Genomic DNA, 16,325 nt, shown 5'->3' with positions numbered 1-16,325 from the left:
AAGAACTCTGAACCATAACAGTAAAAAAGAAAAGAAAAAAGAAGTAAGGGTTTTAATCCTCAAGTAAAAAATGCAGGTTGCTTACCTGTAACTGTAGTTCTTCGAGTGGTCATCTATGCATTCACACATATGGGCTTTGCGCCTGCGCAGAGACCAGACCGGAACCTACTATAGCTGAGTGGAACGTTTTTGGCGGGAACCCCTCCCCCCACGCTACCGCGCATGTCCATGGGGTTCCCGCCCTTACCTCAGTTTACAGGAGTCCGACATTGTGCCCCCATAAACATGAGTGTAAATAAAATAAAGTACATTCCACAATAAAACAGTGTCATTTATAAGTCTCACACCACCAAGTGGGGATGGTGGGTGGGTTGTGTGAATGCATAGATGACCACTCGAAGAACTACAGTTACAGGTAAGCAACCTGAATTTCTTCTTCGTGGTCTCTATGTATCACACATATGGGCGAGTAGCAAGCTGACATACCTTTGGAGGTGGGTTGGTGCATCATCTGAAGATCTCTGAAAGCACTGTCCTCCCAAATGAGCAGTCCTGCCTTGCACGGGTGTCCAAACTGTAGTGCTTGACAAACGTGGATGGAGTGGACCACGTTGCGGCTCTACAGACTTCTGCCAAGGGAACACCTCTGGTGAAGGCCACCGATGTTGAAACAGCTCTGGTGGAATGAGCCGTCACAGGTTTCACTAACTCTAATTTAGAAATAGAGTAGGCCAATTCTATTGTCTCCACTATCCAGCGTGACAACCGCTGGCAAGAGACAGGGAGTCCCTTAGAAGGCTCACCATAACAAATAAACAATTGCTTTGTTTTCCTTAAAGTCTCTGTTCTGTCTTTGTAAAAAGCGAGAGCCCTTCTTACATCGAGAGTGTGCAAGGAAGACTCAAGAGGTGTAGTTGGATTAGGGAAGAAAGCAGGTAAAGTAATATGTTGGGACAGATGAAAAGTAGACACTACCTTAGGTAGGAAGGCTGGATCTGTGCGTAGCACAACCTTATCCTTATGAAAGATAGTGTATGGGACATCTATCCTAAGAGCTCTAAGCTCACTTGCCCGTCTTGCCGATGTAATGGCTACTAGAAAGACAGTCTTTAAAGTAAGTAGCCTAAGGTCTGTCAAAGCCATAGGCTCGAAGGGTTTGCGTGTCAGTGCTTGCAGCACAACTGACAGGCTCCATGGAGGTACAATACTTTTCACAGTTGGTATTGTGTTCTTAAGCCCTCTCAAAAATTTCTTAGTTGTTGGGTGGGTAAAGGGTGTAAACCCATCTATGCCTCGGTGAAAAGATGTAATTGCATCTAGGTGCACTCTGATGGATGTAAGCTTAAGTCCCTGCTGAAAAAGCATCAATAAATAATTGAGGATAAAGGCTAAGTGGCAAGATTCTGGTATTTGACCATCTTTTGATGCAAAGTTCTGAAATCTTTGCCACTTTGCTGCATAAGTTTTCCTTGTGGAAGGCTTTAGTGCTGCCAATATAATGTGGTCCACAGTCAAAGTTCTAGTTCCAGAGGAGGAGTGGTTGTTATCCTCCATGCAGTCATCTTGAGGGTCGACAGATCTGCGTGTCGAACCCTGCCCTGGTGTCGAGACAGTAGCTTCGGTGTCGACGAAAGCCTGATGTAATCCCCTCTCGATAGCCGAAGGGCGTGAGAGAACCACGTCTGTCGAGGCCACCACGGAGTGATGAGGATGCAATTGGAGTTGTCTATCTGGATCTTGGCTACCACCCTTGTCAATAGTGGGAAGGGAGGAAACATGTACAGGAGGTTTCCTCTCCAAGTCCTGGTGAAGGCGTCTCCTAAAGATTGCTCTCCTCTTCCTGCCCTGCTGCAATACTTGGCACAAATTGCGTTGTCTTCGGTAGCGAAGACATCGACAACAGGACGGCCCCAGTACCGAAAAAGGCTTTCCCGCACTCCGACATCGAGCTCCCACTCGTGGTCGACATGGAAGGACCTGCTGAGAGAGTCCGCAACGACGTTTTCCTTGCCGGCTACATGGATCGCAGTCAGGTAAGTCCTTCTCTTTATGCACCAGTTCCATATTCTGAGTGCAGAACGGTTCAGGGGGTGTGATTTTGTTCCACCCTGTCTGTTGATGTATGCCACCACGGTAGTATTGTCCGTTGCGATCAAGACATTTCGGCCCTCGATCATCTGTGCAAATGCTTTTACTGCATTTTCTACTGCCAGGAGTTCGAGATGGTTGATGTGATGCTCCCTCTGTGATCGAGGCCAACGACCCTGAGAGGTTAAGGAGCTGCAATGGGCTCCCCATCCTTCTAAGGATGCATCCGTCGTGATCGTTACCGAAGGCGCGTCTTGTTGGAATGGAACGCCTTCGAGAAGAGTCGACATCGAGAACCACCATCTCAGGGATGCCCTCACTTGCTTCGGTATCGAAAGGTAAGTCCGTCGAGCATTGTGCCTGAGATCGAAAGTCCTCAAAAACCAGGCCTGCAATATCCTCATTCTGAGTCTTGCAAATTTTATGACTGCCGTAGTAGCTGCCATCAAACCTAATAGTCTCTGAACTGTCCATGCCGAAACCTTTCGGCGGCTCTCGGTATCGATGGCTAACTGCTGTAAGGTATTCGCCCTGGTTGATGGTAAGTATGCCCTCCCGTCTCGAGAGGATAGGGTTACCCCTATGAAATCCAATTTCTGCTGTGGAGTCAAAATGGACTTTTCGTGGTTGACCCACAGCCCCAATGAGTCCAACAGGTTGAGGGTGGTTAGTATGTCTGACTGGAGCGCCTCGCTGCTGTCCGCTACGAGGAGCCAATCGTCCAGGTATGGATAAATGTAAATGCCTTTCTGCCTTAGGTGGGCGCATACCACCGCCATGACCTTCGTGAAAACCCTCGGCGCCGTGGCCAACCCGAACGGAAGAACGGTGAATTGGTACTGAGATGCACCGATCGAAAACCGAAGGTAAGCTTGATGCGACTTCCTGATGGAGATATGGAAGTACGCATCCTTCAGATCCACCACTGCGAACCAAACTCCTTTTTGTAGAAGCTGCAGAATAGAAGTAACCGTTGTCATACGGAACTTCCTCGGGGTGATGAACTTGTTCAGTTGTCTTAAGTCCATGATCGGTCGAAGGCCTCCGTCTTTCTTCAGGACCGTGAAGTAACGGGAGAAAAATCCCTGATTGAGTTCCTCTGCCGGTACGGGAGAGATGGCTCCCTTCGATAGTAAGGTCTGTACCTCGAGCAGCAGAGGAGGGGATGGAGCCGTTACTTTCACGCCGGAAAAAGGAGGAAGGGCATCGAGCTCGATGGCATAGCCCGAGTTGATGATAGTGAGCACCCAGGAGTCTGTTGTTATTGACTCCCATAGGTGGTAATGGGGTGCTAGGCGGTTCGCAAAAGGGAGTGGATCTGGAGCCGAAGAGTCAAACACGCTGTTTCTTGCTGAAGTCAGGTTGCCTCTTGTCCAGCTGGAATCGGCTTTGGTAAGGCCTCTTCCTCTGCAGCTGTTGTTGTTGCTGCCGAGGTTGAGGCTGGTATTGGGGCCGATGCTGTTGCTGTTGCATCGGAGGTCTCCATTTCCTCGAACGGTATTGAGGTTGCGAGGGAAAAGTAAACCCCATCTTTTTAGCAGTCGTCCGAGCTTTATAGATGGAGTCCAGCGTGTCATCGGTCTTGCTGTTAAATAGACCTTCTCCATCAAACGGCATATTTTCTATCCTGGCCTTAGTCTCGTTGGTTAGATTTGAGGATCTAAGCCAGGCATGCCTTCTTAACGATATGGCCCCCATCATCGATTTTGAATGGCAGTCCACCTGGTGTCGAGCGGTGGACAACTGCTGCCGTGCTATACCCGTTGCTTCATTTTGAAGAACTCTTGCCACCTCTCTTTTATCCTCTGGGAGGTGATCACACAGATTACCAATCTTCTCCCAAAGAAAAAGTTGATAACGGGCCATAGTTGCTTCATAGGCTGATGCCCTGATGCCCAAGGAGGATGACGAGTAGACTCTTCTGCCAGTAATGTCTAGCTTTCTTCCCTCTCTGTCCACTGGAGCAGAATGTGCTTTCTGAGACTGGCCCTGTGCTGACTCAACCACTATTGAGTTCGGCTTAGGGTGCTGAACTAAAAATTGTGCACCCTCTTCCTGCACTTTATACAGAGTCTCTAGGCGTTTTGATGTTGCCTGCGTCGACGTCGGTGTCTTCCAAGTCAACTGCGCTGCCTGCTTTAGCGCGTGAGGGAGGGGAATTGCTATCCTCTGGTTTGTGGTAGTCTGAAACACATCGTAGATGCGATCTACCACCGCTTCATTAGCCTCCTGAGTCTCTATCCCCAATGCTCTAGACATTCGCAGGATATGGTCCGAGAACCTAACCATGTCGTCTGATGGGGAGGAAGGGTCTTTATCTTGGACCTCATCCTCTGGTGATGGAAATGAAGGAGCGGCCGACACCCCCGATTCCGAGTCCGAAGGATAGTTTTCCTCCGGTGACGTAACTGTGACTAGATGTAAATCATCAGTCGAAACCGCAGGAACAGCCGATGCCGATGGCTGTCTATGAGGCGTCGATACCGTGGCTCTTTGAGGCGCTGGTGATGGGAAACGGCACACCCTAGTTGTAGGCGGGGGAAGAGCATAGTAATCCTCCCGCGAATATTGCTGTTCCTGGAAATACCTTTGGGGGCGATATCCTTCCCATTGGTAATCGTCATCCCTCGTTTGAGGTTCAGAGTAGCGAGAGGCTGCCTCCCAATCACGGCGTGGTGTTAGCCTTGGAGATGGCAACAATGGAAGTTCTCGCGGTCGAGGGGGCTGGTGAGAAGACGCTGCCGACATCGAATCCCTCAGTTCGCCCTCTGAAAGGCTAGGCGGACGAGTCGGTACTGCTGGTAACGAGTGTGGCCTCGATACCGAGGGTGGTCTCGATATCGAAGTGGCAGATACCGAAGGTGGTCTCGATACCGAGGTAGTGGGAGCAGCGGGTGGAGTGGATTGACTCCTGACCCGCTCTATAGGACGAGGCGACGCTAAGGAAGTTTTCTCCGCGTCCCTCTTTCTCTTCTTTTTCTTCTTCTTCTCAGTATCAGAAGAAGATATCGGAGTTCTGGCCTTTTTAAAATCCTTTTTAGCCTTTGAACTCGAGAAAGACCGACCAGGCGTGAGGGGTATCTCAGCCCTATGAGCTCTGGTCTGCACTTCAGTGCTTTGGTCTGATGATTTGTCCGGTGCGGTCTTAGTAAGTGCCGTCTTATGAGTCACGGACTTATGAGCCGCAGTCTTCTCCATTGCCGGGGCCTCAGCGGCCTTGAGAGCCTTCTCCCAAAGAACCGAGCGGAGTCGGTCTGCTCGATGTTTCCTGGTCTGTTTTGTGAAGGCCATACAATGATGGCAGGTCTCGACAATGTGCCCTTCACCTAAGCACAATATGCAAAGGGAGTGTCCGTCCGATGGAGGGAGCTTAGCCCCGCACTTTACGCACTTTCTAAACGGTGCTTTTAGTGCCATACAGGCCTCAAGCGACGAAGTCGCTGAGGAAAATCTAAACTACAAAAAACTATTTTTTTTTTATATATATATAGGATAGATAAAGGAGAAAGAAACGCCGAAGCGAGAAAAAACGAGAAAGAAGAGAAGGATTAGAGTAAAGAAGATATTTTTAAAGACACAAACGCTACGAGGTTGGTTCTATGGTCTATGCACAATGGCGGACGACGAAGAACTGAGGTAAGGGCGGGAACCCCATGGACATGCGCGGTAGCGTGGGGGGAGGGGTTCCCGCCAAAAACGTTCCACTCAGCTATAGTAGGTTCCGGTCTGGTCTCTGCGCAGGCGCAAAGCCCATATGTGTGATGCATAGAGACCACGAAGAAGAACTGAGGTAAGGGCGGAAACCCCATGGACATGCGCGGTAGCGTGGGGGGAGGGGTTCCCGCCAAAAACGTTCCACTCAGCTATAGTAGGTTCCGGTCTGGTCTCTGCGCAGGCGCAAAGCCCATATGTGTGATGCATAGAGACCACGAAGAATTTCTATAAGATATTCATAACAATCAGTTCAAGAGAAGAATTACATAACATTCAACTTCCAAGTTCTCAGTCAAGAAGTTGTACTTGATTCCAAAAAAATTACTGTTTTAAGGGGACATACCTGTTGCCTATTACTAGGCATATATGGAAGCATAGTTGAAACATGAAACATTATTTCATAGTCTTTGTAGGTAGTATAAAGGGAATGAGTTCCAGTTGAATCAGCTGAAAATAAATTCCAAAAGTGAGTCAGTCAACATTGACATTAAAGCATGAATAACATCCATTTAAGCAAATATGACAGTAGTTCATAGAATCATAGAACAGTAGAGTTGGAAGCGGCTTATAAGGCCATCAAGTCCAACCCCCTGCTCAATGCAGGAATCCACCTTAAAGCATCCCTGACAGATTGCTGTCCAGCTTCCACCTGAAGGGCTCTAGTGTGAGAGAGCCCACTACTTTCCATGTTAAGTTCTTCTCAGCTCATACATCCTATTTCCTGTGGTTTCCAACGTGGTGCTCATGGATGACTCTCTTGGTGCATGCTATGCTCCCTACCCCTCCTGATTTTAAATTTCTTAAGGTGGTTTTTTTTAATTAATTATTTTTAAATTGGAACACTGCCATTTTGCAAAGCACAGCACTGCCATTCAGGAACTCAGCTGCAGCCCAATAACTGAGACAGGGCACTCACACAACAGCCACCTTCAAAATCCATTATTTTCCTAGCCAAGGAAGCATGACTTCTTTGGGGACACTTTTTTCCTATGGGGGATAGGGGACTCTTTTTCATATGAAAGGCCATTCATCCATGGGAGAAAATCAATCAGACTCCGAGCCCAAAGCTATTGCATGACTCTTTCTTTCTGTGCCACCTCAATCCTTCTCTACTCCTTCCCCTCTTTTCTCTCTCACTCTTCCCCACACAAGCATAGCAGAACAGAAAGTGATTCCAGGAGGGGCAGTCTAGAGCACAAGAGTTGGTCTGCAGCATCTGGAGAGCTGCATGATGCTAAGGGCTGCATAAAATTAGGTCAAGGGAGCATGTGGCCCTTGCGCTGCAGGTTCTCCAGCCTAGTTCTAGAGTGACGATGCCCTGACTGGGAGCAGCCCTAGCTCAGGACAAGTTTTTTTTTTTTTTTTAAAGTACAGTGCAGATGCTGCCTTCGAGCTCCTTCCCCGCTAGTAGCAGGGCTGGGCACGGAGAGAGGCTCTGGGGAGAATCCGTGACCATGGGGGTGGAAGGGCAGCAATTTCACCATTCCTGGGATGGGGGGGGGTTGGGCACGGGCTTTCGGTTGTTGTTTTTACCTTTTTCCATGCGACCTTTTACCTTTTTCCTCTTAAAAAAAAAAGATGGATGTGATGTCCCTCTTCCCTTCTGGGAGGTCCAGGGCTGGGCAGAGGAGGGGGCAGTGGGGCCAGTTGGCATGCACCTACGATTTTGAGGGGGGCTACTCAATGGTGCAAGAACATTTGAATGGATTAGCAGTTTTGAATATTAACACTGACAAGGCAAAGTTGCTTGATTTTTCTGTTGTTGTTGTTGATGATGATGAATTTGCCCAAAGAAAAGCACGTAAAGCAGTTCTGAATGTGAAGAAGTGATGTCTTATATACATCCTGAATAAAAGTGCTTGCCTTTACCGTTTTTATAAATCGTTCTAGTTCATATATATTTAGAACTGATTAAAAGAATACTTAATGAGCAGTTTGAAATGGGGCCTACATTTTCCATCTGGCCCAGGCCTATTACCAGCTTTGCTGGGGATATCACGCAGCCATCTAGATGCTGGGGAAGGATCGTGGAAGCAGGTATGTCCGTGATCCTTCCCCTTCCCTTCTGCTACACCCTTAGGTGTAGACATGCTGAGAGAGAGAAAGAGAGAGAGAGAGAGAGAGAGAGAGAGAGCACCTTCAGCTCAAGGGCAGCCCTTCCTAGTTCCATTTCTGTCTTTTTGGCTTTATGATGTGCAGTTGTAGTACTATGCTGTTTCCTCAGGTTGGCCACCTACAAATGGGTGTGGAAGAGTCAAGGCCCCAAGTTGATGGGTGCATATTGTGTGACCAGTCCTCTATTTGCAACTCTGATATAACCCTTTCAGATAATTCTTGAATTCATGAACAAGGGAGAAAGACTGCATATACAGAAGGCATTTTAGTAAGATAACAATCTTTTACTGTTACATTTAGTTTTATTGTATTTGCTATAGAAACCTACTTTTATTGTCTAGCTGAGCTCGGTATTTACTGAAGCCTTTCAACCGTACTCTCTGACCTAGAAGGTCCAGGAATTCTTCAAAAGCAGGTCCTGCTGTCTCATTGTTATACATCTCTTCCTCAGTGCTTTGGCCTGCTTTGCAATACAGGATCCCAATCTTGTGCTGAAAACTTAGCTGAAATTAGGAGAAATTGTTAACAGAAGAAATTCTGCAGAAGACAGTGCCCTGGAGATTAAAAACCACATAGAGCAGGGGTCCCCAATGCATAGGCACCACCAATGGTGCCCGCAGTGGCACTCCCTGCAACCTTCAAAAACAAAATTTGTAATAAAAAAAATCATGAAAAACATTAAGGTGACAGGCTCTCTTTCCTGTTACTGAAATAGTCAGGCTAGAAGCTAGGAAAGGGAAGAAACAGTGAGGTAAACAGGTGGAGGGGAGAGATATAGAAATGCCAGAGGCTGGGAATGGAGACAAACAGCAAGATAATGGAATGAGTGGGAAAGAAAGAGCAAGGCTGGGAGATAGGAAGGCAGAGAAAGAAGAAGGCTAGGGATGGGGAAGGGAGAGAAATAGCAAAGAAAGCAGTTGCGAGAGAGAAATAGCAAGTTATTATAATCTGCTAGTTAGGAATATTTTATATACTAAAAGGAGGGAAGTACAGGATGGTCCAAAAATTGTGCCCTTTTAGATGAATTGCAGTGACCACATTGTTGTACAGTAACTTTGAAAAGCTTTTCAATTTACAATCCGCATATCTGAACTTTTCCAAAATGACAGCTGATACAAATTTTGGCACACTGATTTCTCTTCTCTCTGGTTCACACGATCACCATGGCTTAAACAAGTGGCTTGTTTAAGCTGTGGCACATGCTGGACACCATTTGCCTAATTATCCATCCAGGTGTAACCTGTCATGTCATCTGAACCCGGACAGCATGGCTTGTTTGAAAGGGGGGCCACCCTCAAATAACATAACAGGCTATAAGTTATTCAAGGGTTGTTCCCCCCGCCCCCAGCAAGCCAGGATGCCCTGGTTTGGACAAAACAATAAGCCGTGCCCAGGTGGGCAATTAGGCAAATTGCACCTAGCACGTGCTATGGCTTAAACAAGCCACCATGGATAGTTTAAGTAGCAGTGATCATGCACACCGGATATTATCCAGAAAGTGCATTACCAAATTTTGTGGTACATAGTAAACTTAATTGCGCATTGGTGTAACATAGTCCCTACCCACAATATAACCTATGGATTTGTGTTCTTATTTTCTAGAGAGCTCCGGCTATTGGGCGGTATAGAAATGTAATAAATAAATAAATAAATAAATAGGAAGGGTCCAGAAAATGTGTTTTACGTCTAGTGAGGTTGCCAGGGAAATGAATGTGATGTACAATTTTTAGATCATCTTCTACATTGAAATACTGTCAACATCTCCACTAAGCAAATGGATTAGCTTATCTTTACCACAATGTAAACTCATCTGAGATGATTTAAAAGGCTAGTATAAGCAAAAGCATCAGCTACTGCTGTCATTTGGGCAAATGAACCCCCAGTTTGTTCATTCTAAGCAGCCATCTGTAAAGAAGATGAAATTCAAATAGAAAGCACAGGATATGGCAATGCCACTACTGAAAGCCCAGAATATTTAGCAATTCTTACACAAATTAGTTAGTCTTGCGTTAAGAATACATCTTTTCCCATATCTCCAACTTAACTTTCAGCTATTTGAAGTTTGACAGATTGATTCCTCTGTGCAGTAATATAATCCATTCTCCCCATTTTCCTAATTATGTGAAGGGTACCGGAAAAATAGTTTGTACAAGTTCTCTTTCCATTTAAAAAATGTTATTTGTTTGTTGCCAAATTCATACTTCTAATTTCTGACAGTCATGACAAGTAAAATAGTCTGTAACATGCATGTAGTGCCAACTGTTAATAATGAATAGTGATTATTTTCTTGTCATAGCTATTGACTCACTCTCCCCCATGTTCAACCTTGTTCATAACTTCAGGCAGTATCAAAATAGGATGACTCCAATGTTGATACATTAATTCTGTTCACAATTCCCCCAGCTATTAAAGCTTCACCAGGTGACATAAAACTTGTTATACTGCCTTAAAACATTAATCTATGTACAAGGCACATACATACATAATCTATGTGCAATCATACATGCTGAAAATACATACTTGATCAAAGTGCAGCCTTTGACTATAGATAGGGTGACCATATGAAAAGGAGGACAGGGCTCCTGTATAACAGTTGCATAGAAAAGGCAATTTCAGCAGGTGTCATTTGTATATATGGAGAACCTGGTGAAATTCCCTCTTCATCACAACAGTTAAAGCTGCAGGAGCTATACTAGAGTGACCAGATTTAAAAGAGGGCAGGGCACCTGCAGCTTCAACTATTGTGAAGAAGAGGAAATTTCACCAGGTTCCTCATATATACAAATGACACCTGCTGAAATTTCCTTTTCAATACAACTGTTAAAGATACAGGAGCCCTGTCCTCCTTTTCATATGGTCATCCTAACTATAGAACAAAAGCTATGAGATACTGTATTGTATAAGGCATTGTTCTTAGGACTGAAGAGATCTGGGTAAGATTCCAACTTAACTATAAAGTTAATTAGGGCTGATTGACCCATAATCACCAACCCACCTGCCAGGGGAGTTGTGAGAATAAAATGGAATAGCCCCATATATGGTACCTTGAGATCCTCACAAGAAGGCCAATATACAGGTGATGAATAAATAATTATTCCATTGATAAATTTTGTTTATTTCAAATGAGTAAATATGTCTTTTAATTTTTCAGATAAGCAGATATGCTGTATCAAACTAGATAATCTCACCACTATTATTCATTCTTAACTTAAAGTGTGTGTGTTTGTGTGTGTATATATATGTGTGTGTGTGTGTTCATTTAATTGTGCATGCAGTATTAACTTATTAGATAGTCCCAATTAGAATTTCAGCTGCTTCAGCCATCAAATATACTACTTCACTAAGAAGATTATCGTTATGAGTAAGATATGCTAATTATAACGACAATAGGAAAAAAATGAAAAGTTGAAGGACTGGAAAGCCAATTATTGTCTCCTTCTATGCACTCTGCAGCTCTCCAACACTGAGTGTTTAGTTACTAAACTATAAAATTCTCCTAATGCAAAAAGTTCACTCTCTGTTAAGTAGTAACTATTGAAAATCTTAAATTCCTCAGATAGGTTGGATTGCAGATTCAGGTCTATGACCATAAAACACTGTAATAAGGCAACACATAGGCACAAGTTCAGGTAAAGCATGCAATACGTACCCCTTGTTCATCTAGTTTAAGCAGTTGTTCAGAGACTTTGGGTGAGTTAGAAGCTTGCCTCAGGCACTGAATGCTCAGTTCTGGTATTACATATTCAAATACTTCTTTAAGAGGCAAGCCCCGTGCTGTGCCATGTCTAGCAGTAGATGGAATGGCGTCTTCTAGAATGGCTCCTCTCAATGTTGTAAGCTACAGTGAGAATGGAAGTCTTACTGAATATTTATAATTCTAACACAGTCTTCAGCAACTAAAAAGGGAGACACCCTTATGCTTAATTCATTGTGAAGTTAAACAAGACAAAATTAAACAGAAAACAAACACATTTAAAAAGAAAAGAAAATAAGTAGAAAGTTTAACAATCCAGATCAAATCTATATTGAAATGTTGGTAAATAGTACTTAGCATTAATCCTTCTGATGCTCAGTAACACAGGTGGTATATTTTCAGCAATAGTACTTGTATGATAAACTTATCCTAAAACCACCGCATTACCTTTAGCTTTCTATTTCCAGAACAAATTTTAAATCAGGGGCAGATAACCTATGTGTCTACATCTGTTGTTGGAGCCCAGCTCCCATTAACCCCAATCAGCATGACTGGTAAAGTATGTTGGAAGTTGTAGAAAAACAACATATGGAGGGTCACAGGTTCCCCACAGCTATCCGAAATAATTTGTATCAACTATATCAGTCTGGAGAAATGTATCTTTAACTTTGTGTGCCTTAGCCATGTAAGATTCAAGAGCAAGAATTTGTATAAATATTCATCTTAAAGGCTGTGTTAAGTTGTCATTCCCTTGATCCATTAACAAAAGCTGAAAGATTGAACTGAAAATGAACTATATTTATTTACCAAGATTTATGTATTGCTACATTCAAACATTTCTAAGCGATATGTAAACAATGTGTATTAAAACTATATATAAAAAAGCCTGAAACAAATATTTTCAGCAGATGCTGAAAACTCCAAAGCATCAGTGATCGGAGGGAATTCCAGAGGGTGGGTGCTAAGGCACCAAAGGCCCTATTCCAGACTATCACGGACAACACTTTTGATATCTTAAGCACCACCAGGAGAGTATTTCTTGATGAGGGCAGCATCTGCACAAGCATGTAGGGCAGCGGTTCTCAACCTGTGGGTCGGGACCCCTTTGGCGGTCGAATGACCCTTTCACAGGGGTCGCCTAAGACCATCGGAAAATACATATTTCTGATGGTCTTAGGAAACTGTATTGACTGAACTATGTCATGTATCATCTTTTGTATTATTAAAGCTATTGTTATGTATTATTTTCATTAGCAAACCATCCCATGACAATGGATCGTGTAGAGAAGAACGAAAATAATTTTATGGTTGGGGGTCACCACAACATGAGGAACTGTATTAAAGGGTCACGGCATTAGGAAGGTTGAGAACCACTGATGTAGGGGGTCAGGCTATCTCTTAGATATCCTGGTTCTCTAGTTGACAATTAGTTTAATTTGTTTGTGAAATGCCAGATTTAAATATGTACTTTATCAAACCTATCTAAGGAACTACATGAAATATAATTTGTATTGCTCCTTCTACTTCAGATGCCATTATTTTTTAACCTCAAACACAATGTCGGTCATTTTTCAGCAATACACTAGCCTGCTATGCCCAATAACTGAAGCTCTTTACATAGCATGTTGAACAGCTAAATTTGCAAGAACGCAAACTAACATTTTGAATACTTTGTTAAAGAAGAGGAACTGTATGTCATAACCTTTCTCTCCCTTTCCCCTCTGAAATTTTTCCAAACTCTTCCTCCAAACTCTTTCTCCAAGTCTGTTTATACTTCTATAATCCGCTTCTGTCAAGCATCCGCATCCATACTTATCTTCTGCCTCTACACTTGCAGGCTCGCCATCTGTTTGTCTTTGAAAAGTGCACCATTCCCTCCAGATCCATTCCTTAGTAACTTATAACTGAGGGGGGAAATGAATTTCTGAAATACAAACTGCGGGTTCCAGTGTGTTTTGGTTATTCAAGAGCCACCCAAATTCCTTCTATAAGCACATCCACAAAATAAACTAAAATTACTGCCATGCAAAACAAAACTGCAGTCATGTATACACTTACATGGGACCAAGTCCCACTGAGCTCAGTAGGAAGTACTTCTATGTAAACATACAGTGCAGCAAGTGCAGCTAGGAGGAATCAGACAACTTGAAAATGAACAGAGAATGTAATAAAGGGAAGCATCCCAAATGAATAGTTACTGCAAAACTGAGAAGAGAATTATATGAGTGGAACACAGAAAGGGAGAGGGACTCTTGCAGGTCAAAACCCAGTGGAGCACAGATTTGACAACCAAAAATAGAAATGGCATTCACAGTAATGCTCTAGTCATCTCCTCACAGATGGGACTGGAATCAATGATGAGCTATAGCTATCCCAGACACAGAGCCTTATCATAAGAACATAAGAAGAGCCCTGCTGGATCAGACCAAGGATCCATCTTGTCCAGCATTCTGTTCACACAGTGGCCAACCAGCCAACAGCCAGGGACCAACAAGCAGGACATGGTACAACAGCACCCTCCCACCCATGTTCCCCAGCAACTGATGCACACAGGCTTACTGCCTCGAATACTGGAGATAGCACACAACCATCAGGGCTAGTAGTCATTGATAGCCTTCATCTCCAGGAATTTATCCAACCCCCTTTTAAAGCCATCCAAATTGGTGGCCATGAAAAACATGGTTGCACTGCATTAAAGTTTGGGGACAGGGTGAGGGAGGTTGTGGGTGATTGGAGTAATTGGAATACGTTGATATCTGAAGTTATGCCACCTGCCAGAAAAATGTGTGTGTATGAAAAGGTGTTTGTTTGTTTGTTTGTCTGAATGTTAAAATGTTCAAGGATTGTATAAAAAATGGGGTTGGTTGAAAGATCACCAATTCAATCACATTTGCTGAAATTAATCTCCTTTTCCACTCCTTACATTAATAGAAGTGACTACTTCCAACCCAGCAGCAGGTAACTTCTAGCTGGGTTGGGGCATTTCTAGTCTGTCAAACATCACTTTTAATAACAAATGAAGAAGTTGCTCTCTTCTCCTATCTGCCCAGTGTATGGAACACATCAGAGTAAAAGTATACTACACATGGCTCATTTACACCAAACTGCTAACCAAGAAGGAAGCAAATAATCACTTCTTATTCCATGGCTGTTTTAAGGAATTTCAACCTCAAATCCTTTGACAATTTAAATCCATTCTGAGATTAATAACCCTGAACTTGCATCCATTTCAAATTTAGGCACTAATGTAACTAATCTAGGCAGGCTCATGCAATACTTTGTATGTATATGTGAGTAGTTCCAACCTATTCTTAGGAATTCATGGGTACATACTAATGTGCAGAAAGATACAGCCAAGCCTGGAGCTGTTTTCATTACTACAGTGGCGCCTTCTCCAGTCACCTCACATTATGAGGACTGCTGCTAGCTAGCTATATGCCTGCAGTTGGACAGTTTACTCAATGGACCAGTTTGCATAATCAAAATAAGCCACTGTGGCGTATTTAAATCATGGTGTGTACCGGGCGCAATTGTTGTGTCATCTGAACCCGGGTGGCATAGCTTGTTGGAGGGGGAAACAACTTTATAAAAACCATACAACAATCCATAGGTTATTGGAGGATTATTTTTCTCTCCAACAAGACGTTCCCACTTGGGCAGTGATTATGAAAGTTGCAATAGGCTTAAATAAACCACGATGGCTTTTTTTGATCGTGCAAAACAGGCCAATGGGCTAGTCCACATGATTACCACAGCCTACATGATTTATTTAGGCTATGGTGGCTTGCAGCACATGCAGGTGGGCAATTTAAATATTCAGTCCCCAGTAGGGGGTTACCATGGTTTGTTGTCTCATGCAAACCAGGGCAGCAGGGGTTGTTTGAGGGTTAAACAACTCTAAAATAATCCTACAAGAGACCATGGTTTATATGAGGATTGTTTAACTCTCAAATAATCCCTGCTGTCCAGGTTCAGACCACACAAGTCATGGAAGGGGCCTGAATAGGCAATATGGCGTCTGTGGGTACCACAGTTTGTGGATTAAATAAGCCACAGTGGGCATATGGTCATCATGTGAACCTGGTTCTCCATACTTCTGCCTACATATGGATCAGGCCTGTCCATATGCAAAATAGAAATTAGATGTGGAATAAAAACGTGGATTTATTAGTTCTGTTTCATTACCCCAATTCTGGAGCACTGTGAAAACCCTACCTCACTTGTTCTGAACACTACACGATAGTTGAACTGTGAACCTTCCTTTTCCTTTGTATCTTCTAACTTCTCCCTTCGGATGCTGACTGCTACTGGTCCTAAATTTTCATCTGTTCCAAAGTAGTTTTGATGCTCTGCAGTACATGAATAGGAGAAAACAATAATGAAACATTAGGCTGACAGATTCCTCCTTATTCGTCAGATAAATGTCACTGGTTAAGATTAGAAATTCCCTTCTTCCCATTTATTTTATGCTCTTATTATGCCTGATGAGCAGGGAGAATATCACACCCAAAGCATGATGATTCTATTCAAGTCAGGACATCCGTTACCATAGATAAATGTTTTGTTGAAAACAGACAGGAAATTTAATGACCAAGAAGGCACTTTGATCCAGTGGAGTCCGTTTTTGCTGATTCCCCATTCCCCTCAACCCCATGAGCTTCCCCAATGGGTTGGGAGCCCTTGAGTACAGAATAGGAGGTGTGGGGGTTGAGAG

The 16,325-nt window shown here is 43.7% G+C and overlaps 1 protein-coding gene across 5 annotated transcripts in view; it reads right to left on the bottom strand.

The window, feature by feature from the left end:
• The window catches only part of SIPA1L2 (signal induced proliferation associated 1 like 2), a 101,677-nt gene that overhangs the window by 51,749 nt on the left and 33,603 nt on the right, over nt 1-16,325 (bottom strand). For all 5 annotated transcript variants that reach the window (XM_063124368.1, XM_063124370.1, XM_063124371.1 and 2 more), the window contains exons 3-6: nt 15,827-15,960; nt 11,567-11,755; nt 8,246-8,420; nt 6,146-6,249 (exon numbers count right to left, since the gene is read on the bottom strand). In XM_063124368.1, the coding sequence (XP_062980438.1) occupies nt 6,146-6,249; nt 8,246-8,420; nt 11,567-11,755; nt 15,827-15,960 (602 nt within the window). The remainder of the gene's footprint in view (nt 1-6,145; nt 6,250-8,245; nt 8,421-11,566; nt 11,756-15,826; nt 15,961-16,325) is intronic.

This window comes from Elgaria multicarinata, chromosome 4 (assembly GCF_023053635.1).
Source record: "Elgaria multicarinata webbii isolate HBS135686 ecotype San Diego chromosome 4, rElgMul1.1.pri, whole genome shotgun sequence".
NCBI classification, from domain to species: Eukaryota; Metazoa; Chordata; class Lepidosauria; order Squamata; family Anguidae; genus Elgaria; species Elgaria multicarinata.
Note: the sequence above shows the minus strand (reverse complement) of the source record. Positions and strands in the feature narration are given on the sequence as shown.